At 34.6% G+C, this 23484-nt stretch overlaps 1 protein-coding gene across 1 annotated transcript in view; it reads left to right on the top strand.

The window, feature by feature from the left end:
- Ndg (Nidogen) overlaps positions 1-23484 on the top strand; it is a 255770-nt gene that overhangs the window by 115197 nt on the left and 117089 nt on the right. Inside the window, exons 9-12 of the mRNA XM_090370056.1 lie at positions 7468-7614; positions 11373-11495; positions 21246-21632; positions 22248-22382. Of these exons, the coding sequence (XP_090226182.1) occupies positions 7468-7614; positions 11373-11495; positions 21246-21632; positions 22248-22382 (792 nt within the window). The remainder of the gene's footprint in view (positions 1-7467; positions 7615-11372; positions 11496-21245; positions 21633-22247; positions 22383-23484) is intronic.

A 23484-nucleotide genomic window follows, 5' to 3' on the forward strand; every position in this document is an offset into this window, starting at 1 on the left:
TTTTGCATTTACCGTTCCATTAATAAACTTAATTTGTCCACCCCTTTGCTTTTTATGCATCCTCAGACCATCTGACCGGCAGGGAACTTTACAGTCGGTGTTATGCAGTCAGGATGGTATGTCTCCAATTTTTGTCTTCTGACATATCACTTCCCATCCAAGCCATGCAGGTTGAATTTTGATTTGTCAGAAAAGATGATGGTGTCCCATTGCTCTTTTGCCCATGAAACATGCGTTTTAGCCCAAGCAAGTCGCTTCTTCCTCATTTGTTGGGTCAGCAAAGGCTTCTTCATTGGCTGATAGGCATGCAGACCACATTCCAAAAGCCATCTTTGGATAGTTTGTGCAGTTGTTTCAACACCAAAGGCCATCTCAAAGTCCAGTTTTAGATCAGGAGCACTAGCATGGCGATTACGAAGGCATAGCCATTTCAAATGTTGACTTTGAGAAGGTGTAGTCACTCTCTTAAGGCCTGATCCAGGTCTTCTCTTCACATCACCAGTTTGATGCATTAATTTCAGCACCCGTATACTGTTGACTGGTGGCAGCCTATTTTATCAGTGATAGCAAGTGTAGAAAGTCCTTCCTGGGATCGAGCAACAGTATATCTGTATCAGTGTTAATAGGATTGTTACATACTGCAAAAAGCTCTGTTTTACTGTTAAAGGTGGTCCTGCAGACCACTTTCATAAGTTATATAGGCCGCAAATGGTCTAGAAGGCATTTAAATTTATCATCTGTTTTGAAATTTTTAAGCTATTTGATTGATTCTGAATCAGGTAAGGAAACAGAAGCAGCTCATGACATATTCAAATTTACCTTGGAAGACTTTTTTTTATAATGTTTATTTGGCTCAAAATGTCATACCAAACAATTAAACAGAGGATAAATTTTCTTTAAAAAATAACGCTCTGTCATGTTAATTGAGAGTGATATTTTTTACATTGCTCTTTTGAATTTATTGCCCCTTAAACATTGGTGCCATGGCCCTTCCTCAACTTTGTTTCTATTTTAGTTTTAATGTAATATGTTGCAAATAATGTGATAACGTGATACCACAAAAAACAAATGTGGTTATGTCTCCAAGGCTATTGTAAAAAAAAAAGGACACTAATTATACCATGAAATTAATGCTGCAATTAGGCTTCTATCTGGGGAGGTGCAATTCTGCTATCTGAGTACCAGTCAACTCAAAATAAAATTGTAAATAAAAAAATTAAAAAAATTCTTAAGTGACACACACATAGCAGTGCAAATGCTTGACTGTCCACCCAAGGAGATGTTCCCTTACATTGCCCTGAAGAAAGAATGCCACATCCATAATAAATGAAGTTAGAAAATCCACAAGTACCACTGCTTCAGGGAACATCAGTGCTTATGAATTCACAAGCACTATTTCAGTAATTGGCTGCTGTCTAGCAAAATGTCCGGCAGTATTCAATCCAGATAGAGAACAGAAAATAACAAAAAAATTATATGCCATCAAAAAAAGCTATGTCATGGTTACTGCTCTTCATAGTTTAAATCATAGGTTCCCAAACTTATTTGTCCTACTGCCCCCCTTTTCAGAAAAGAAAATTACTCAGTGTCCCCCTGGAAATCTACCTTCTTTAAGCAAAAAAACAGAAAGATATAGTAAAAAATTTGCATTTTTTATGTATATCTAGCTATGTCTTAAAACACAGTAAATAAAGATGTTGTAAATAAGACACCTTGAAGCTTGAAATTATAAAATTATTTATTAAAATCAACCATACTAACATTCACATTACATACAGAAAATTAAGATAACGAAGGATAATATGAAAATAAAAATTATGAATAACATTAAAAAATTATCCTAATGAGATGGATGAACCTGGTGCGCTGCTATCAATGTATTAATCCTCGGCTCTATTTTTGTCAGCAGTATTCTTAAATCACCGCGATTCGCTATTTGCAGTTGGTTTCTTTTTTTTGTTAACAAATTTGTGACCGCCTTAAACCCATGTTCCATTAAATATGATAAAGGAAATGCAATTAAAAACTTTTGTATTATAGCCCATAATCCAGGATAAACTGTAGGTACCTGCTTTTGGGCGCCTCTGTAGCCAGGTGGGAAGGAGCAGCAGTGCATAGCACACACTTCTTGATTGGACCGGGGTCACCATCAAATACGGAGGATGCGGAAAGGTCAAGGGAATGACCACCGCATATTCCCGGAGCAATATGGCCTTAGTTGCTAATGCTCCTAAAAACCAAATAACAAACAAACAAATATCTGCTTTTGCAGCCAGAAATGTTGGTAGCCATCTTTGAATTTAAATTTCAATTCTTCATTTGTTGTTACATCTATCAAGTTCTTTTTGTAATTTTGGAGATTCTTCTGTGTTTGTACTTGAAAAAGGATTCAGAACCCAATCAAGTATGTTCATTTTTAAAATATCTTCAAATCGTTGATCGAAGTCAGAATGGAGAGCATAAGTCTTCATCATATTTTTCTACTGTTAATAAATTTCGAAACTGGCTGAATTCCCCTCATTCTAAATTTTGTTTGTAGAGAATAAGTTTTGCCACAAACACAGAAATAACAGCTTTTGTTTTTATTAAATTCAGCTCATCGCCTTGAAGTTGTAGATTTGTTTCATTAAATTTGTTAAACAAGTCTGTCAAATAAGCTATATCATTTTTGGAATCAATCAAGTTGGCTCGTAAAGCATCATCTTTGTTTTCTAGAAACTCTAGTACGGAGTTAAAGAGATTATAAAACTGATTCAAACAGGTACCTTTTGATAGCCATTGAACTTCTGTAGGAAGCAGCAAGCGATTGAATTCTACATCGTTTTCAATACAAAGTTGTCTAAACAATCTGTATTCAATGAATTGATTCTGATTTTGTTGATCGCTACATGATATAATCTAATGACCTATGTTCACTCAGTTTTTAGCAACTAAATGTTGACGATGGATGACACAGTGTACAGCGAATGCATTCGGCACCGCCTTTTTTAAATATGCAAGAAACCCCCTATAGCGCCCTATCATAGCTGGAGCACCATCAGTAGCAACTGACAAGATATTACTCAGGGGTATTTCTTTTTCTTTAAAAAACTCTTCCAATGCATGAAATATCGATTCTCCTTTAGTATCAGTTTTCAAATTTTTAGGAAATAATAATTCTTCGCAAATTTGTTCTTCTTTTATGAATCACACGTATGCTAAAAGTAAGGCTTCATTTCCTGGCAAAGTTCTTGACTCATCAAGCTGTATAGAGAACTGGGATGTTTTTAAATACTCACATAAGGAGTCTTCAACATCTTGAGCTATTTTATCAATTCTTCTTTGGACTGTATTATTGCTCAAAGAAATTTTATTGATAATATCAGACGCTGGCATGTGCAGCATAGTGTGTATTACCTCACTTACAGCTGGTACAATTAGTTCTTCACCAATAGTATGCGGTTTTCCCATTTTTATCAATCAGTATAACGAAACGTAAGAAGCACGCAACGCATCGTCATCTTGTTTGGATTCTGTTGAAAAGAGTTTTACCAATGTCAGTTGTTTCAAACGTTTTTCTTTAAGTGCTTGAAAATAAAATAAATCCTTATCTTTTTTATCAGCATGAACTTTTGTCAAATGTTCTCATAGTCTTCAAGGTTTCATAGCTTCATTTGATAAAACTCTTTCGCAAATCAAACACATTGGTAATATATTGTTTGTAGGTGACTGAATAAAGCCATAGTTCAAATATTCAATACTATATTGTCTGCATTTTTTCTTAGATTCGGCCATAATATTATCTGTAGAAAAAAATTATATAATTAATATTTCTCTAGTCAGAACCAAAATTCTTTGCAATAGTTGTGTTATACTTATTAGAATAATGTCCACGACATCAGTGGTTTTTGCGTAAGATGGCAAAAGACAAACAAACTAAAAATACTAATGAAACTAATAAACCAGGTTTTGTTCTTTGCTCAGCATTGGATATATATTTATCAAACTAAATTTATCAAGAAATAATTAATTTTAAAAAAATACATTAATATGCAATTAAGAATTGGTTTTTATTCAATTTTCCGTTATTTATATAACCGTTCCTTATTAACACACGCCTACGGCCTCCGTAGCCAAGTGGGCAGGAGCGGGAGTGCAGTAGCAAGCACTCTTTGAGTAGACCGGGGTTCAAACCCCTGACTGCTGAATATGGTCAATCTGCCAACCCGCACTGGACCAGCGTGGCAGATTATGGTCCATTTCCCTCAACATAATTGTTGAGGAGGCTTCCATCCTGCAGTGGGTTGATAATGGCTGCACTTTACTTTTTTTTTTTTACTTTTATTTACCAATTAACACGGATGATTCAATAGATAGAAATAAATATTAATGGTTAACAGTTTTTTTTTTTTATGATTTCACTCCTCTGATTTCATTAATAATGCAATAAAAATATTTTATTATTAGTAAACACTAGAAGCCAGAGAAACATACAGTAGATATGTAAGAAAATGTATAAAAATACTCACATGTAAATTGCTGTTTTATTGAAACAACAATAATGCAATTTGCTTTGTATGTGATCCGTAATCCGTAAATATCGAAGTTATCGAATATGAATTAAAATTTTTGAATTGAATACTATTACACTTGCACTATTGTTAACTGCTTGTCACACAATTCAAAAACAATTTAAACTAGATTTCATACATGACGCCTATTTATAGTATCGTATTCTCAACAAGTCATTACGTGCACATATTCTTGCTGATGTAAGCTGGACTCACCGACAATCCCCGACACGCTCGCCTACCTGTACTTGCTTGTTAAGACCTGTCGGCGGACTTGACCGCCGATCGGTTTACTTGTAAAATAATGTTTGGAAATAATCGGTTTACCTGGAAAATAATGTTACACTATGTTACACAACAGGTGAAACATGTACGAATAGTTTTCTAAATTTTCTTATCTTCTCTTCCTTCTTTATGCTTTCACCGCCCCCCAAATGCACCCGAGGCTACTATCACCCCCCCTTGATTGTTCCACTGCCCCCTAGGGGTGGTACCTAGGGGGCAGTTTTTTTTTTTTTTTTTTTTAGGAGCATTAGCAACTAAGGCCATATTGCTCCGGGATATGCAGTGGTCATTCCCTGACCTTTCCGCGTCCTTCGTATTTGGTGGTGACGGGCTCGAACCCCAGTCTAATCAAGAAGCGTGTGCTACGCACTGCTGCTCCTTTCCACCTGGCTACGGAGGCGCCTCCCACTTTGGGAACCAGTGGTTTAAATGAACAAATGAAATGCAAATTTATATGTTGTCTATTCCAATCAACACCTATGAACTAAATTCATAACCATATACATAAATTAACATAAATTAATTAAAATTAAACTCATTAACGTAAATATTTAATAACAGAATAAGTTAAAACATAATAAAGAAAATAAGGGGTAGACATGAACATGCAAACTAAAAAGAGAGGGGGAAAGACAGAAGAAACCTGTAAATCAAAGAGGTGTGCAGGAACAAAATAAAATGCAACAGACTATGTTATGTCTTATTTTAATTTAATTGCTAATGGTGTCTTGGCACTCAAGGGAGCAGAATTGCATCTTGCCAGGTATAAAACTCCTATTACTGCATTAATTTTCTGCATTAATGTGTAATATGAATGTACTTGCCCATGTGAAATGAAATTTACTTTTGATTCTAATTGCTAACTTCACATTTCAATTTTATATTATGTACCTAATATATTTAAAGCAGGTGATTGAAACGTTTGTGGCTTCAATAATAAAGAAAAAAAGCCCTAACAAGTTCTGGCTTTATCTGATCTAAAATTTCTCTGTCAGAGCTTCACCAGACAGCTTATGGCACCAGACTTCCTTCAGCATCTTTCCACAGTCCAACAACTAGTACAAGACACCAGCTTAACTTTCTGATTTGACCAATTTCCCTTGTCATTGATCTCAGATTGATTTTACAGCACACTTCAAATTCCTTAATGATGCCATACTGCTCCAATTTATATAGTAGTCTTCAATGTGCAACAGTATCAAAAGCTTTCCTAAAATTCAAGTATATGATATCAAAATTATTTTTTGCATCCAGTTTCTTTGTGACCACATCATAGTATCCAATCAAATTGGTCAGACAGGACTTCCCCTTAACAAACCCATGCTGTGTCTGAACTATAACTGCAGTCTTGTCCAGATGATCCTGCAGTGCTTCTTTAACCAGTGCCTTCATTAATTTTTTTTGGAATTAAACTAACAGGTCTGTAATTACTTGTCACCCTTTGATCCTCCTTTGTGAATTGGGGTCACATTTGCACATGTCCAGTCCATGGGGACCTACTCAGAGTCCAAAAAAAGCTCTCATAATTATGGCTAAGGGTTCACTATTTCCTTTGCTGCTTCCTTTAATATAACTGGATAGATGCCATCCACCCTCAGATGCCCTTCTTATGTTTATCTTTAATAATTTCTCCTCCACTTTGCTTTCAGTTATTACAAAATCATTTAGCTCCCTGCCAGAATGTGATTTGCCAAAGATTTCTCATAATCTGCCTTCGCCTACCTAACCTCCTTTGTGACTTGATTACAGACCAACTTATATCCACCATAGTCTTCTGTGTCACCAGATAATTTATATGCATCCCATGCATTTTTCTTCTCTGTCACGACTCTCATTAGTTTATCTCACATCGATTTAGGCCTAAAGCTTGAACAATACTTCTTTGGTGGTATGAAAAGCCTAGTAGCTTCCAAGTTATAAGAATTAAGCTTGGAATTGTCAGCAGATGCCTCAATTTGTGCAGCATATCCTAAATCCTTTCAAATGCTGAAAAAGCTGCATGTCCTACAGCAACCCTAGAGTTTGAAAACACCATATCATGGATTAAATTAATCTTCTGGTGTTGTGAGACAGTTAAGAAGTAGTCGTCTTCTTGGGTTCTCTTCCCTGTTTAAATTCGACAACTGAGTTTCTTTACCTACACATATGAAAGGGTTTTGCTATCTAATGTTTGAATCATAATTTAGCGAATTGTTTTGGGAGTTAAAGCCTTTCATATATATAGGTAATGTTCAGAATTCAAACTTTCCTATTTCTTTTACAGAATGGCTTCACCTCTCCTTTTTATAAATAATGTTTTGTTTTGAACAAAAAATTTGAGAGAACATTAAGAAAGAATATGTAATTAGAATTTGACGAAAGATATTTCCCTTCATTCCTTGGTGTCAAATTTGTCAATTTCTCATTGTACAAGTTTAATATTTGTACAATGAGAAATTATGTTTAAATTTCTCATTGTACATTTTAAATTAAAGTTATGTTAAGATGTTATTACTTGTCATCATCATGAGTCAGTTATTTAATTTTTTTGGAATGGTTTGAAGTTTATTGAGTTTGTGCCCATTGAATTTATATTGCATATACAATCTGCGAAAATCCTTTTCTTTTATTATGTTGGTTTGATTTCTTGCAGCCGAAGATCCATGCAAAGAAGGAAAGAGTTACTGTGGCCCTCATAGTAAGTGTGTGGTAGATGGAGATTCTTTTCGTTGTGTATGTGACCAAGGATATGAATACTTGTATGAGGAAGATGTAAAGGGAGAAAGAGCATCTTGTGTAGGTACGCATTGAAGTTAAATCCATCAGTGGCTTTTGTAGCTTGTTACATTTAAAATGGAGTTACATTGACAGGAGTTAAAAATCCATGTCTCTGGTTTTTTAACTCCTGACCTAATAAAAATTAAATAATTACCTGCAAGTAATAATAAAAATAAAAGTTTGTTATATGTTAATCTCAGTGGAATTATAATTCAAGTTTTATATTACAAGAAAAAAAATCGCAATAAATTCAGACTAATGATAATTTATTGCAATTTTTTTTTCTTGTAGAGGATCTGTGTTCTCATTTTGAATTTAAAATCGATCTTGTGAATTTTAACCAAATAGGATAGTATAGGCTATTAAGAAATATTTTTGGAATTTTAAATTTTAGAAATATTATTATTTTATTTATTTATTTATATATATACAGGGTGTCTCAAAAATACATGGCATAACTTCAGGAATGAGTTCCTCATATGTAGACAATAAAAATATTTTATATCAACATAGTTCCGGAAATGCTTGGTTTCCGAGTTTTGAAGGTCTATCTATGACACTGTTAACTGTTCACATCACCTTATAATAATTGTTCAAAACATCCACCTTCTGCCTGAATACAGGCCTCACATCAACGTCCCATGGACTCGCGAAGCTGATGCCAAATTCCTGGCATTGTCTTGGTCGTTCTCTGTCGGCAGCACGAGGTGTAAAGGTCCCATGTTCACAAAGGCGACGATGGATACCTTCAAACGTTTTCCTGTCTGGACATCTGTGTTGATATAAAATATTTTTATTGTCTACGTATGAGGAACTCATTCCTGAAGTTTTGCCATGTATTTTTGAGACAACCTGTGTGTATATATACAGCAGACTCCCGATTAACCAGGAGTCTGCTGTATATTTATTTGGAATCTTGAAGTGTCCTTCAAGATTCCAAATAAAAAAAAAAAAGAAATCAACTAAATATCATAAAATTCAAGTAATAACTAGAATAGGTATAACAGATATTTTGCAGGTCGTAAATAAGCGACAAGTGGCATTATAAGTCGTCATTGGGAGATTAGTGTACCTATTATCTTGCAATCCCCGCTTTCTTCACACCGGCCGCTCAAAAAAAAGGGGGAAAAAAAAAAAAAAGAGACCAAATGTTTAGTTTGTTTTAGTGCGTCGCGTTGACTGTTGTGTTCCGTTGCAGCACAAAAGGGCAAATTTTGTTTCGTTATTTATGTCAGGGATGTTGGAATTTTTTTATAGTTTTTTTTTTTGTTTTGTTTATTTAGAAATCGTGAAAATGATGGGTAAACGCAAAAGAGTTGCGTTTTCAGTTAAACAAAAATTTGAAATTATTAAAAAGTTTGAAAACGGTGCATCTGTTAAATCTCTGAGGAATCATTATAATAAGGATGTATCAAAATGACCAAACATTAACAAGTATTGCACAGAATTCAGATTTGTCAATAATAATATAGTAGCAATATGTTATTAGTCATTCCAGAGTTACGTAAAACTCGACGAAGTAAGAAGTCCTGGAACATATCTCTTACATATGTCGGGGACTTTTGTATTTTTGGATTAACCGGGGAATCGATTATCCGAGATTTGTTTTTTACCCTCTATCCTGGAAAATTGAGAGTCTACTGTATATATATGTATATATATGTGTATATATATATATATATTTTTTTTTTTTTTTTCCTTTTGGGCAGAAATTCTCTTACCTGAGATTTTTTTCTTCAGGAATGACTGCATCCGGGTGTGATGTAATTAGAATAGTATTGAAATGAAATAAACCTAGTAAGAGGATGAAGGAATAAAAGCAAGTTTTGATCCTAAATCCATGCATGGCAAAATAATAGAAGTATAAAAGGAGATGATTTCCTGAAGCTGGATGGGGGCTTTTCATGTTCCATTGCCGTATATATTATATACGGCAATGGAACGCCGTATATATATTATATACGGCAATGATACTGTTGCACATGGAAGACTGCTGCACAAATTGGAGCAGTGTGGCATTGGAGGCAAATTGCTGCTATGGATAAAGGGGTGGTTGAGGGGGAGAAGACAGAGTGGTAATCAATGGACACTGCTCATCGTGGACTAATGTTATTAGTGGAGTCCCTCAGGGTTCAGTATTGGGTCCATTATTGTTTTCTGTATTTATAAATGATATTGATGATGGTATATCAAGCTTAATGTCCAAGTTTGCAGATGATATGAAGGTTGGCAGGGTTGTTAAGGACGCTACTGATGCTATACTGCTGCAACAGGATCTGGAAAGGTTGAGCAGATGGGCTGAGAGGTGGCAAATGAAATTTAACATTGACAAATGTAAAGTACTACATATGGGAAACAGCAGCCCCAGAGCAACGTATCACCTTTATGGTACTACACTGACAGTGGTAGAGAATGAAAGGGACCCGGGGGTGGTTGTGCAGGCAGATATGAAGTTCTCTGAGCAGTGCAGATGGGCTGCAAGAGTAGCTCATGGTGTATTGTCAATGACAAGTACTCTAGGCCACACCTAGAGTACTGTATACAGGTCTGGAGGCCTCATTTCAAGAAGGATGTAGAGCTGCTGGAACAAGTACAGAGAAGGGCAACAAGATTAGTGAATGGAACAAAGGGGTGCTCTTACGAAGAAAGGCTTAAGTTTTGCAAATTACAGTGTCTGGAGACTAGGCACCAGCGAGGTGATCTGATAGAGGTGTATAAAGCCTTGAATGGTTTGAGCATGCTCAATGCTGATGGGATTCTTCCTCTTGCTCAGAATAATCACCTGAGAGGGCATAAATTCAAATTGAGGAAAGACAGATGTAGGATAGACGTGCGGAAATTTGCCTTTAGCCAGCGGGTGGTTGGTTGGTGGAACAGACTTCCATCCCTTGTCGTGGAAGTTGATAGCCTAAATAAATTTAAGGCTCAGCTGGACAGGTATTTCGAACGAACAGAGGGGTGAAGTGGTAGCGGTTATTTTTTATTTATTTATTTTTTTGGCTGATGCTGCATAAGCTTGCTTTCTTGCATCAAATGCCTCTACTAATGCTACACTAATAGTTTGGGAATTTGAAAAATTTAGATTTAGAACAGCTGAAAGGATTTTTTTTTTTTTTTTTTGTTGAGAATAATATTTCTAAAATTTAATATTTCAAAAATACTTCTTAATAGCCTATACTATCCTATTTGGATAAAATTCACAAGATTTATTTTAAATTCAAAATGAGAACACAGATCGATCCTCTACAAGAAAAAATCGCAATATGGCATTGGTCCGATTTTACGAAAATTAGCGGGTCTCGACTAGACTTATTAATATAGCTGAAAATTTTTACTTTGTTGTCCTTTGTTTAAAGTTTTTCATTTTGGAGTCATTTAGTACCAGTAGTGCCCAGAAAATATATAAAGGCTGTCCATTGCTTTGTTATAATTATAATGTAAATAAAATAAATAAATTTTCTGTTTATTCCATTATAGTCCAAAATTCTTTTGACTGGCTGTCTCTGTATGAATGACAGTTCTAAATTAATATATGGCTTATTGTGTAATCCAGTGGGTAATGTACCCTATAGGCACAACCAGCAATGTAAAATTATATGAAAGTTGTTTTTGTTTTTGCCTTTATTTAAGGATGGTTTTGGATTAGAAGTAAAAATACATCAGACAGGGCTGTGGTTTTCTTTAAAGAGGTTTTTTTTTAATGATTCATGTTTTAGTATTATTGAGCATATTTTGGAACTTTCTATTACTGGAAAATTAATATTTACATTTTATTTCTAGATATTAATGAGTGTGCTTCTGGTAGAGACAACTGCCATGTCTATGCAGAGTGTATCAATCTTCCTGGAAACTTCATATGCAACTGTTTACCAGGGTATACTGGGAACGGTGTGGATTGTCAGAGTAAGCAACTTCTATTTATGATCTAGATCAATAGACAAATATTTCATGTATTTTTCAAAACATGGTAAATATGGTGCAATGGTAATTATGGTATGTGGTTATAGTATTCAGTATATAGGCAACTACAGCTTTCCAGCAATGAGTCTTTGTGCAGTAATATCAGGTCATCAATAAAAATTAGCTTATGCCTTATTGACTTCTTTGTCAACTGCACACTACCATAAATGTAATGCCCATATTTCACTTACACGAAAGTGAGGGATGGACACTTCAGAGGGAATAAGTAAGGACTAGTGACCTTAGAAAGTGCTGTAGATGGCTTTTAAGAATTTATTATACAGCACATGCAACTTATAAAGAAAAAGAGAATGGCTGCTGCATAACCGAAGAAAAAAAAAAAATTTTTTAAAATGTTTCTTGATATTTTATGAGCTCAGAAGGAATAAACAAACAAATTAGGGAAGGACTTACTGCTTCTTCAGCATATAGGATAGATAGATTAATATTATAATAGACAATCTGGATAGATAATATTATAAAATGGACAGGATGCTTTAGAAGAACAGTCAAGGGGTAAAGACAACTGGATATTATTCTTGAGAACCATCTCTTATGAAGAAGTCAGAGTACTCCAATGGATCTCATAATCCTATGGACTGAAAAATTCCATATTTATTTCCGGTCTTTCCTAATATGGAATCTCCTCTGGCTCAAAGTCTCTGTCTCTCTCTCTCTCTCTCTCTCTGACAAATTCATTTGTTATTTTTAATGCTATCCCAGCTGGATAAATCATTAAAAACTTGTTGACTTTCTTTGGAACTTGCCTTTCCCTTGTTGATTTTATTCTTGAGAGTCTGTCAGGTTCTGGAGGTATCTATTCATAACTGTAGCTGAGGCTTTTGACATTACTAATGACCTTTTACAAATTATTCATTTACCTACATTACCTGACAGTCTTAAGTTTTTCACTAGACAAGTTGTTGTTGTTGTTATTTGGTTTTTAGGAGCATTAGCAACTAAGGCCATATTGCTTCAGGGATATGCAGTGGTCATTCCCTGACCTTTCTGCATCCTCCGTATTTGGTGGTCACGGGCTCGAACCCTGGTCTAATCAAAAAGCATGTGCTATGCACTGCTGCTCCTGCCCACCTGGCTACAGAGGCACCTCACTAGACAAGTGTCAACCCTTACCATACAAGGATGTATTACAGTTCTCTATATTGCAAGCAGATCTTGCAACAATAACTCTATACTAACCAGCCACAACACTTCTTGCATTTCTGTTCATATTAGTTGTTAGTTTTGCTCTAGCAATGGAAGGAAGGCTATTATTGGGTATAATCACAGAAAAGAAAAGGAAATTAAGGAGAAAATATTGTTCAGGGAAATTATTGCAGTGGTAAACAAATAATTTTCTTGTTTTCTTTGTCAAAATTATCACAAAATATGATTTATATGTCTGTGGTTCTCTTAGGCTGTACTTCTTTTATGTCACTGCATGACTGTTAAAAAATTACCTTTCTACACATTTTGATTAAAAAAAAAGAAAAGAGCCTTTAAATGATGGTCTTTACCTGCGATGAGTTAATTTTAGCATTAAGTACAAGTCGCTACAATGGATTAAAGCAGTGTTTCTTAAACTGTGTTCTGCAGAACATATTGTTCTGTGAGATGTGAACAAGTGCAAAAAATCTTAATTAATAATTTAAAAAAAAATTAAATAAATTTTGCATATTTGTAGCATACACCACTTAATATCATAGTAACAATTGTTTTTCGGTTATTAATACACTGGCATTGACCGCGGAACACTTTATTTTGGCGGGCTTTGCATAGAGAAATATGCGTAGAGGGGTAATGACACCTACAAAAAGCAATATAGTGATATAATATGACAAGTATGCCATCTGTATGCGATTTAGCCTGGAGTACATGGGTTGAAGGAAAGGTGGAAGTGAACCGATATTATAACTAAACTCACTTTCTTGTATAAATTTTTTTTGATAATTATTAGTATTTCGAAATATTATTATTTAAATAAATGACCATGAATTTGTGATTGAAAAAAGAAACTTTAAAACGAGAAGCAAAGTACTTCTAGTAGTGCAACTGTGACCGATGAAAACGAACACAATATTGTCACACTTCAAAGTGACGATTAACAATCCACAGTTTTGTTCCCCAGAAATCTGAAATGAAAAAAACAGGAACCAACTAATAAAAGACCAAAATTAAAGTATAATGACAGTTATTTGAATTTCAGCTTTACTTGTGTTGGAAATAAAGATGCTCCTGATGCACAGTGAGCCATATGTAATAAAATATTAGCAACAGTTCTTTAGCTCTCACTAAATTTGTGTTTCGTAAGTGTTCCGTGAATATATTGTGAGATGAAAAGCGTTCCTAGAATATGTTGTGAGATGAAAAGTGTTCTGTGATTAAAAAGTTTGGGAAACACTGGATTAAAGGATGGTTGAGTGGGAGAAGACAGAGTGGTGAACAATGGACACTACTCTTTGTAGACTAATGTTATTAGTGGAGTTCCCAGGGTTTGGTTTTGGGCCCATTGTTGTTTTCTGTATTTATCAATGATATTGATGAAGGTATATCAGGGTTAATGTCACAGTTTTCTGATGATGATACGAAAGTTGGCAGGATTGTTAATGACAGTAATGATAGTACACTACTGCAACAAGATGTAGAAAAGTTGAGCAGATGGGCTGAGAAGTGCAACTGAAGTTTAACATTGACAAATGTAAAGTACTGCATATGGGTAGCAGTAACCCCAGACTAACATACCAGCTGGGTGATACTACACTCAGGGTAGTGGAGAATGAAAAGGATATGGGGATAATTGTGCAGTCAGATGTGAAGTTTTCTGAGCAGTGCAGATGGGCTGCTCATGGTGTCTTGTGTTTGTTTGTGTGTTTGTTATTTGGTTTTTAGGAGCATTAGCAACTAAGGCCATATTGCTCCGGGATATGCGGTGGTCATTCCCTGACCTTTCCGCATCCTCCGTATTTGGTGGTGAGGGGCTCGAACCCCGGTCTAATCAAGAAGCCTGTGCTACGCACTGCTGCTTCTTCCCACCTGGCTATGGAGGCGCCTGGGTGTCTTGTCAATGATATACAGGAATTTTGCTAGCAGGGATATGGGGGTGATTGTCCCCTTGTATAAGGCAATGGTCAGGCCTTGAGTATTGCATACAGGTGTGGAGGCCTCATTTTAGGAAAGATGTAGAGCTGCTGGAGCAAGTACAGAGAAGGGCAATGAGATTGGTGAGTGGAACGAAGAGGTCCTCCTACCAAGAAAGGCTTAAAAGTTCTGCAAATTGCAGCATCTGTAGACTAGGCACCTGTGAGGTGATCTGATTAAGGTGTATAAGGCCTTGAATGGTTTGAGCAAGCTCAATGCTGATAGGATTCTACCTGTTGCTCAGATTATTTACCTGAGGTTATATACATTCAAATTGAGGAAAGACAATTGAAGAATAGAAATGCTGAAATTTGCCTTTAGCCAGCGGGTGGTTGATAGTTGGAAAAACTTCCATCTGTCATTGTGGAGGTTGAAAACTTAAACAAGTTCAAGGCAGAACTAGACAAGCATTTGGTGTGAATGGATGGATGAAATGGGAAGGGTTTTTTTTTTTTTTGACTGATGCTATATAAACTTGCTTTCCTGCATCATATGCCTCTAATAATGCTAATGCTAATAAGTAAAAAAGGTGAACTGCAGCCATTATCAACCCATTGCAGGATGGATGCCTCCTCAACAATTCATGCTGAGGGAAATGGACCATAATCTGCCACGCTTGTTGGCAGATTGACTGTATTTAGCAGTCAGGGGCTCGAACCCTGATCTACTCAATAGAGCTCCTGACCACTAGGCTTCTGAGGCCTTGCTAATAAGTATTAGTTCTAAAAAAATTTTTACTGGAGAAATGCCTGGTTTTTCCAATGTACTGGTATTAGTTGATCATCCAGTTTCAATTTGGGATCTGGCTAATATGAATCATAAAATTATTGCATTAACTAAACTGTTTTATTCCTGCTGCCTGCAGGAACCATATAAAAGGACAAGACAGTCCTCCCAACCTCATATAACTTCAGTTAAACCAAATAGCATTAGTTATTTTGCAATTTAAGTTCCAACTTTGTATAGTTAATTTAAAAAATAGTATTTGTATACTTGACAGTTTTATGTATTTTTATTTTATTGCATAAAATAATATCTAGATGATGTACAAAATAAATAGAACATGGACAAGCAAATATCAAGTTTTGGGTTACTTAAACTTTTCAGTATTTGTAACCAGCTGATATAGCCACACTCAAATACTTAGGTGATAAATTTAGCATATTGGGCACTCAGTTACTTTCAAAATTGTATCAGCTGTGCAGGCGGAATGTCATATGCAGTTTTCTACTCATATGCTGAAATGAATGCCATCCAATGCAACATTTTGAACTCTTGTTCAGTGGCATCACTAGAAAAAGTGGGCTCGAATGCAAAGTTTAGTTTAGGCCCACCTGAAAATATTTTTTTTTGGTAAAAATAAAAAATTAATAAAATGGTAAACATGTATTTAAAATCTTTATCAGTACAATATAAAAACAAAAATAACATTAAATTCTATAAATATAAAAATGAAAACTAAATTCTGAAAATTAAATGAAGTAATATTTTGACTTATGTAGTTTAGAATGGTTTTTGTCTAGATTTGGCATTGACAAAATCATTAATTGATTTAGAAACGTCCATTCTTTCAGCTTCTTGCACTTCTATGCTAAGCAGTGCTAGCGCTGATAGATGTCGTTGTTGCATGGTGTTTCTCAAATAATTCTTAATTCATTTTAATTTCGAGAAAGAAGGTTCCATGGTTGATACAGTAACCGAAATTATCAAAAATAATATCAACAAGGAGCACACTTTCAAAAAACTAGCACTCATATTGTAGTACAGGTAGTTCCCGACTTTACGAGTTAATTCGTTCCTAGCATGTGCTTGTAAAGCAAAAACTCATAAAGTGGGAATTTATTTTCCATAGACATAATGTTAAAAACATAATTCTGAATTAAGAACATAATTCTCAACAATGATTGATTTATCCAAAGAAATGAAAACATATCTGTAAAATCAAGTAAATTATAATTTAAAGAAATTATTTATGACTTAACAAATGTTAAAGAATGTTTATTCTTCATCATTGACTAAATGTGCACTCGTTGATCACTCGTTGTTGGGTCGGCACTCGGTATTGGTTTGTTGCACAAGGAGTCATCTTCTTCAGAAATGCTTCAAGAGGCATTTGTTTCCAAGATAATCTCTTCTCTTCTCTTTATAAATTTTACAATAGTATGCATAAGCTTTTTTTAACGGCGCACACAAATTGCAACTAACACAGTTCCATGGGGAGTTACAAGTTTACAAAGCTTAAAAAAAAAAAAAAAAAAAAAAAAGAATGAAGAGAAGATTCTGAAAATTTATTTATGTTTTTCTTATGATTAAAGATTGCAGTGAAGGGGAAACACATTTCACCCTAATAATGTAAAAACACACAATTCCAGCTATCGGTATTTTCACAAATGTAATAACATCGAGTTTACTTCCCGTTTATAATTGCTTGCACAAACAGAAAAGCCCATTAAACCGAAAGTGCAAATTGTTTTATGGTAGTGACCTCCAGAAATGTGTTTTAGAAAAACATCACAAAGGCATTCAAAATTGATTCTTATAACAGAACATATGATAAAGATGAAAGTGTAGAATGTTTTAATGATTTGAATTGGTAACTAATACAATTTACATTATAAAATGACCTAATTTCAATTTCGTTGATACTTGATAAGACAAAACTCGTAAACCCGGGAACTCGGAAAGCGAAAACTCATAAAGCAGGAACTGCCTGTATTTTACTATGACTAGTTCTGCAAATTCACGAATAGTTTTAAATTTTGCAATTTCACTTTTTAGTGACCTTACTCAAAGTAGAAATTGCATTGAAAATGATTCTGAAAAGTCACTTGAAAGTTTCTTTTGCATGTTCTCTGCCTTTCTTTTTTATAATGGAATTTTCATCCATTTAGATTAATTGAGTTGGAGTAAGAAATGTCCTTGAAACCTTTTGTGCAGTTGGGTGGTCACTAAGTCAATTGCACAATAAAAAATGTTACATTTAATGAGTGGTTCTGCATTTTCAAATCAGTAGCCCTCTGTCAGTTCATCCAAATGTTTCTTAACAAATCGCCTCCGTTCATTTGAGATTGACAAGGTGTACCCCATTTTTTCACAATAGATGATGCTTCCTTGATGATCTTTTCAAATTAATTTCTTAATTTTTTCATTTGATTATATGATGTTTCTATGCCCAGTGCAACTTGACCATATCCATATCCTCAATATCCATATTCTTTCTTTAAAAAATCTTTGATGTTGAATTAATACTCGACAAGATTTTTTCTATGAGTATTGTGGTTAACACAAAATCAAAATTTTTAATTACAGTAGAACTTCAATTATCTGTCAGGGTACGGGACCGAGACCATGATGGATAATCGAAAATACAGACAATAGAATATGTACATTAAAAACATACCGAGTCATCTAACTTGTTTATTTTATTACATAATACATAACCTAATGAAATTTAATTAAACTTTGATTATTATTTATTTTTTACCGGGTCATCAAAAAATCAAATTACAGATATCTACATACATACCTATTTTTAATATTTTGACTTACATTGGTCTAATAATGCCGTAAAAAAATTTAAAAGAAAACAATATCACATACAGTATATACAACATTATTCTAATGTCATTAAAGAAATTTAAAAGAAAGCGATATTACATAATTAAATTTATTTTCTAAAAAAGTCAATCAGTTTCTTTTGTTTCATTACCCCTCAAGCCTTTTGGGAGGCAGTGTTACAAATTTTAAGCAAAAGTAGCACTTGCATAACATCTGCTTCTTCTTCTTGTACCTCGAACCATTCAATGCACTTTAACAACATAGTTTCAGCTTCACAGTGGCTAATTATGTTTGTTGTTCCATCAGCAGCAGCTTTTTCTTCTTCTTCAGTTTCAGAATCATCCAAAATTGTCATCACTCTTTGCACAATTTCATTGTTGTCTAAAATTTTGCATCCAACATCCATTTTGTCCATATCCAGCCAAACGTTTACTTCTTCCATCAAAATATTTTTCAAACCAAGACCATTCGAACATAACTGTAAAATTTCAATGTCTTTTGGAATTGTTTCTGTATCAGTTGAATATATTTCTGGCCACAACTTATTCCAGCTTCTTTGTATTTGTTTGAACTGGAACATCATTCCAGACATCAGTGACATTGAAAATTGCATCTTTTGTAGTGTAGCTTTTCCATAACTCTATCACATCTAATTTATTTTCCACCAACACAAGTTTTGAATGAACCTTTTGTGACAACGATGTTTCATACTCTCAATCATGCCTTGGTCTATCGGTTGAATGAGAGATGTCGTGTTTGCTAGCAGAAAGTGGCATGGTATTTTGCCATCATTGCTTTTAAAATCACATACATGCATGGGATGAATAGGTGCATTGTTCATCAGTAGCATTGCATATTGTGGTAAATCTTTTGATGCCAAATGTGATCTTACACATGGTACAAATATTTTATGAAACCAATCATGAAATATATCTTGGCTCATCCATGCATTGTTTTGTGAGAAATATTTTACTGGCAAAGCATTTAAATTAATATTTTTAAATGATCTAAGCTTTTTTTGGTTTTCCTATAACAACCAAAGGCAATTTATGACTACTGCTGGCATTAGCACATACCATTATAGTGATGTGATCTTTTTGCATCTTATATCCCAGTGCCATATGTTCAGTCATTGAGGCCAGTATCTTTTGAGGTAGTGCCTTCCCATTAAGGCCAATAATTGCAGTTGTATATTTGGTCTTTAACCAATCTTCAATCAGCTATTTCCTTCTGTAGTTTTTCACGATAAACAAATTGCTGTGCTATCTGCACCCTGGATCGACAACTGTTGAATACCATGGCGAAATTTAAATTTGTCCAACCATTTGATGCTAGCCTTGAATAAAGGGTCTCCGCCTAGTTTTTTATTGAGTTCAATGGCTTTTTCGATTATTATAGGTCCCAAGAATGGAATTCCTTGGCTACATTTTTGAAGAAACTATTGAAACATTGCAGTATCCAGTTGTTCAGTTTTAACATGCTTCATTGTTTTACAACTTTTAACATTACTGTCAGTGGTTTCCGTTTTCAACACGTGGTTTTTAATTTTGTCTGCATTACGCTTTATATCATTTACTGTTGTTCTTCCTATTCCATAAACTGATGCTATACTTGTAGCACTTTCACCTTTTCTTAGACAATTGATTATTTCATTTTTGTGATAATCCCAACACTACTCACTTACATTTCAATGGGCTTAATAAATAAAAATGATTAAAATATGAAACAAGAGGTTACTTTAACCTCTTGGTTAAAGTAACCATATATGGTGAGTTATAAACAAAGACTGAGTGATACATGCTGCCAATATCACAATGCATTGCGACATAGTGGGGTTAAGTGACGGTTAGCAGAGACCAACGGTAAATAGGGTGACGGACAGTCAAAGTTCTACTGTATTTTTAATCCAGATGGCTTTCAACTTTTCATTGCTTTTTGATGATTGTATGATAATTTTATTTAATGCCATTAGCAAATTGGGAATCTAAATTTAATAACAATTATAGATGCCAGCTGACTAGACCAACGAGTTGGATTTAATTTCTTTAATACCATATTGCATTTTAATGCAGTATCGCACCAGGGACTTTTTTGACATATAAACTGCAGGGGCAAAAGTCCCACAGGCCCAACTGCATAGCTCCCCCAGTAATACTCAGAAATATTATAGGTGCAATAGTAATACTATACTCAATAATAATGACCCTCAATAAATGAGTCCCTACCTCAATAAGTGCATCTCCTATTTGACTTTGGCCCCTGCAGTCACAAATCCTTAAAAATTGCCCTGGAAGCAGCAACTACACTAATACCACTTCATCTCTATTCACTGCAGTTTCACTTGTACTGTGCAGCTAGCTAACAATAAACATGCTTCATGTGAAAAAAAATTATTGTTTGTAGACATAGTAAATTTTATCATAAACATAACTAAAAAACTTACATTTTTGCTCAATTAAATTTTCTGTTTCGGGCAGGAGGACGGTGGGCCCCCTTTCAGTCATGGGCCCCAATGCACTACATTGGCATAGTTATGTCACTGCTCTTGTTCAAACTAAATATATACATATTTGATACATTACAGCCTGTAAGATGGCATGACACAGCATTTTGAATGCTTGTGTAGCATGCCCTAAGCCATACCACAGGTATGTTGAGTGCACAGTAGTGCAATCCATGAGCCCATGAATAATCCTATTCTAGGTAAATAAAGAACTCTCAAATATCTTGAACTTTTATGGATCTTTCTCCCTCATGCCATCAGAAATATTCTGCTTTTTCTTTTGAGCAGCAGTTGCTGCGTGGCATCTAAAACCTGATGCAGTGTCTCCAAAACCTTTAAAATATCCTGGACATGGTACAAATAAGGGCAATTAGATTAAGGTTCATTATGCTTACCAATTTACTCCACTTCCTTTGACATACATTGTTTAGTTTTAGGCATGAAATATTTTTTTTGCTCTATACCTTAATGAAATTTATTAACTGTTTTTGTAGGAACTCAGTCCTGTGGTGACCTCAGGTGCGATTCTAATGCGGAATGTGTTAGTCAACCCAATCAGATCCCCATCTGTCGGTGCAAGCGTGGCTACCAAGGAGATGGTTACAACTGTCATCCAATAGATGCTGATGTAGATGACTGTCGCCGTTACAGTCTTTGTGATGTGAATGCAGACTGCGTATATAACAGCTTCGCTCAGAAACATCAGTGTCGCTGCAAACAAGGATTCACTGGAGATGGCATATTCTGTCTGGAAGAGGCCTGTAATATCAACTATAATTGTCACCGTGATGCTGCCTGTGTGTATGATGCCAATCTCGCTACTCATTATTGTGCCTGTAATCAAGGGTTCACTGGTGACGGCTTCAACTGCTTGCCACAAGGTAATAATTTAATATTTCAAAGCTTATTACAGTGTATTTCATTAAAAAAGCCTAATTAAGTTTTTTAATAGAAAATTGTTTTAACTGTAAGATATTATGATGAGCAAAGTTCTTTTTTAAAAAAATTTCAGTAACTTCCCAAGAACTTCCCACTGGTGGATAATCATGATGTTTACTGATTTATCTGGTGGTTGTTTGACTAAATGGAGCAGCAAGAATAGATCAGTGGGTAGTGTTGTTAAGTTGTTGTGAATAAATAAACAAATGATATTAAAATAATTTAGATTAGGTAACCTCACTAAGAGGAGCATGCACTGTAGAGCTCATACATAACATTTCATAAGCTTTATCACTGCAGTAAGCTAATGTTATGCTTGTTCACCTAATTCATCTCTCATCCTCTTGCAATTTGTGTTAAAGAATATTGTAGAAGTCATAGTACTACATGCCATGATAGGTATGTGTACAAAAATTATTTGATTTCACAAGGTTTACTGACAGATAGTTGAGCCTAATCCCTCCCCTCGTTGTCTTAAACATTATGTGCAGTTTGGAGTAGAATTTAAAGAATAACCTTGTGGTGCTTATATTTTATTATTTTATTTTTTTCCCCAGAGGCTTTCCAAAGTTGCAATATCATTAACAACTGCCATCCTCATGCACAATGCCACTATGATTCTAGTGATGGGCAGTATTACTGTCGATGTAATGCGGGCTACGTTGGCGACGGTTATAGATGTGAGAAATCTCGTAAGTACTAATCACCCTTAATTAACAATTGTAGATTTACAGATTGTTTATTTTATTACTGATCTTTAAGATGATTAACCACATAATGCTCTTGTTCCAAGTTATATAAATTATATATTTCTTATTTTAATTTTAATCTACTACACAGAAATAATGGTAGAGATATAGTAGTAACAACTGGTACAGAGTATTTGATTGGGGTTAAATAGATTGCTGACAAATTAACTAGATTGTGTAGTGAGTGTATTAACCTGGCAGCAGCAGAGGTGGAGGGGCAGAGATCTCTCCAAAATAACTCTTCCTCATTAACTGTTAATCAATGATTAAAAATTTGAATTTTTTATTTTTTTTTACCATTCTAAATACAGACAAATTTTTACTTGGTATGATATATTTTTAAATTGATTTTTACAGTTTTCTCAGAGTAAAGTAACTGAGCTGGGGCTGCCACATTTTACAATACAAAATGGAGGACACAGACTCGTTTTTCAGAATGAAATATGGATTTTGGGTATATATAACATAAAATTATATAAAAAAACAAATCAACTTTTAAAACAAATTATAAATATATAAATAATACTTTAAAAAAATATTGTTATGTTTCATTTATTTGATACTTTCAGTATCACTCCTACACAATAATGTTGCTCTTCACTGCTCTTTTTACCCAAGGGTATGAAAAGCACTTTCACCATTCTGAATATGATGTTGATCATTTTGGAAATTTTAATATGGGCACACACTTAAGTGTCTCTTGTTAACTTAATCTTATCATAAATGTGATAATGTGTGCAGCTCTTGTGGTTTGCATCGAAAGAAGACTATACTGTATATGTGTAAGCATCAATTGTCAGTTGGTGTGATCCAGTTTCTTCTTGTACTCCAGAAGAAACTGGATGAAAATAAACTTTATAAATTAAACACACTTGGAATGAGTCTAAATTTGAGGAATCGGACAAATTTGCCATAAACACCTGTTGAATTTTATTATTTCATATTAACTTGGAAAGCCTGCCAACTTGCCTGCCTGCTTATCTCGAAGCCGAATATATGGCAACCTTAAATTGATCATGAGAAATCGAGTTCCCTGCCATCCACC

The sequence above is a fragment of the Mastigoproctus giganteus genome, chromosome 3 (assembly GCF_048544385.1).
Source record: "Mastigoproctus giganteus isolate SK-2022 chromosome 3, ASM4854438v1, whole genome shotgun sequence".
Classification (NCBI taxonomy): Eukaryota; Metazoa; Arthropoda; class Arachnida; order Uropygi; family Thelyphonidae; genus Mastigoproctus; species Mastigoproctus giganteus.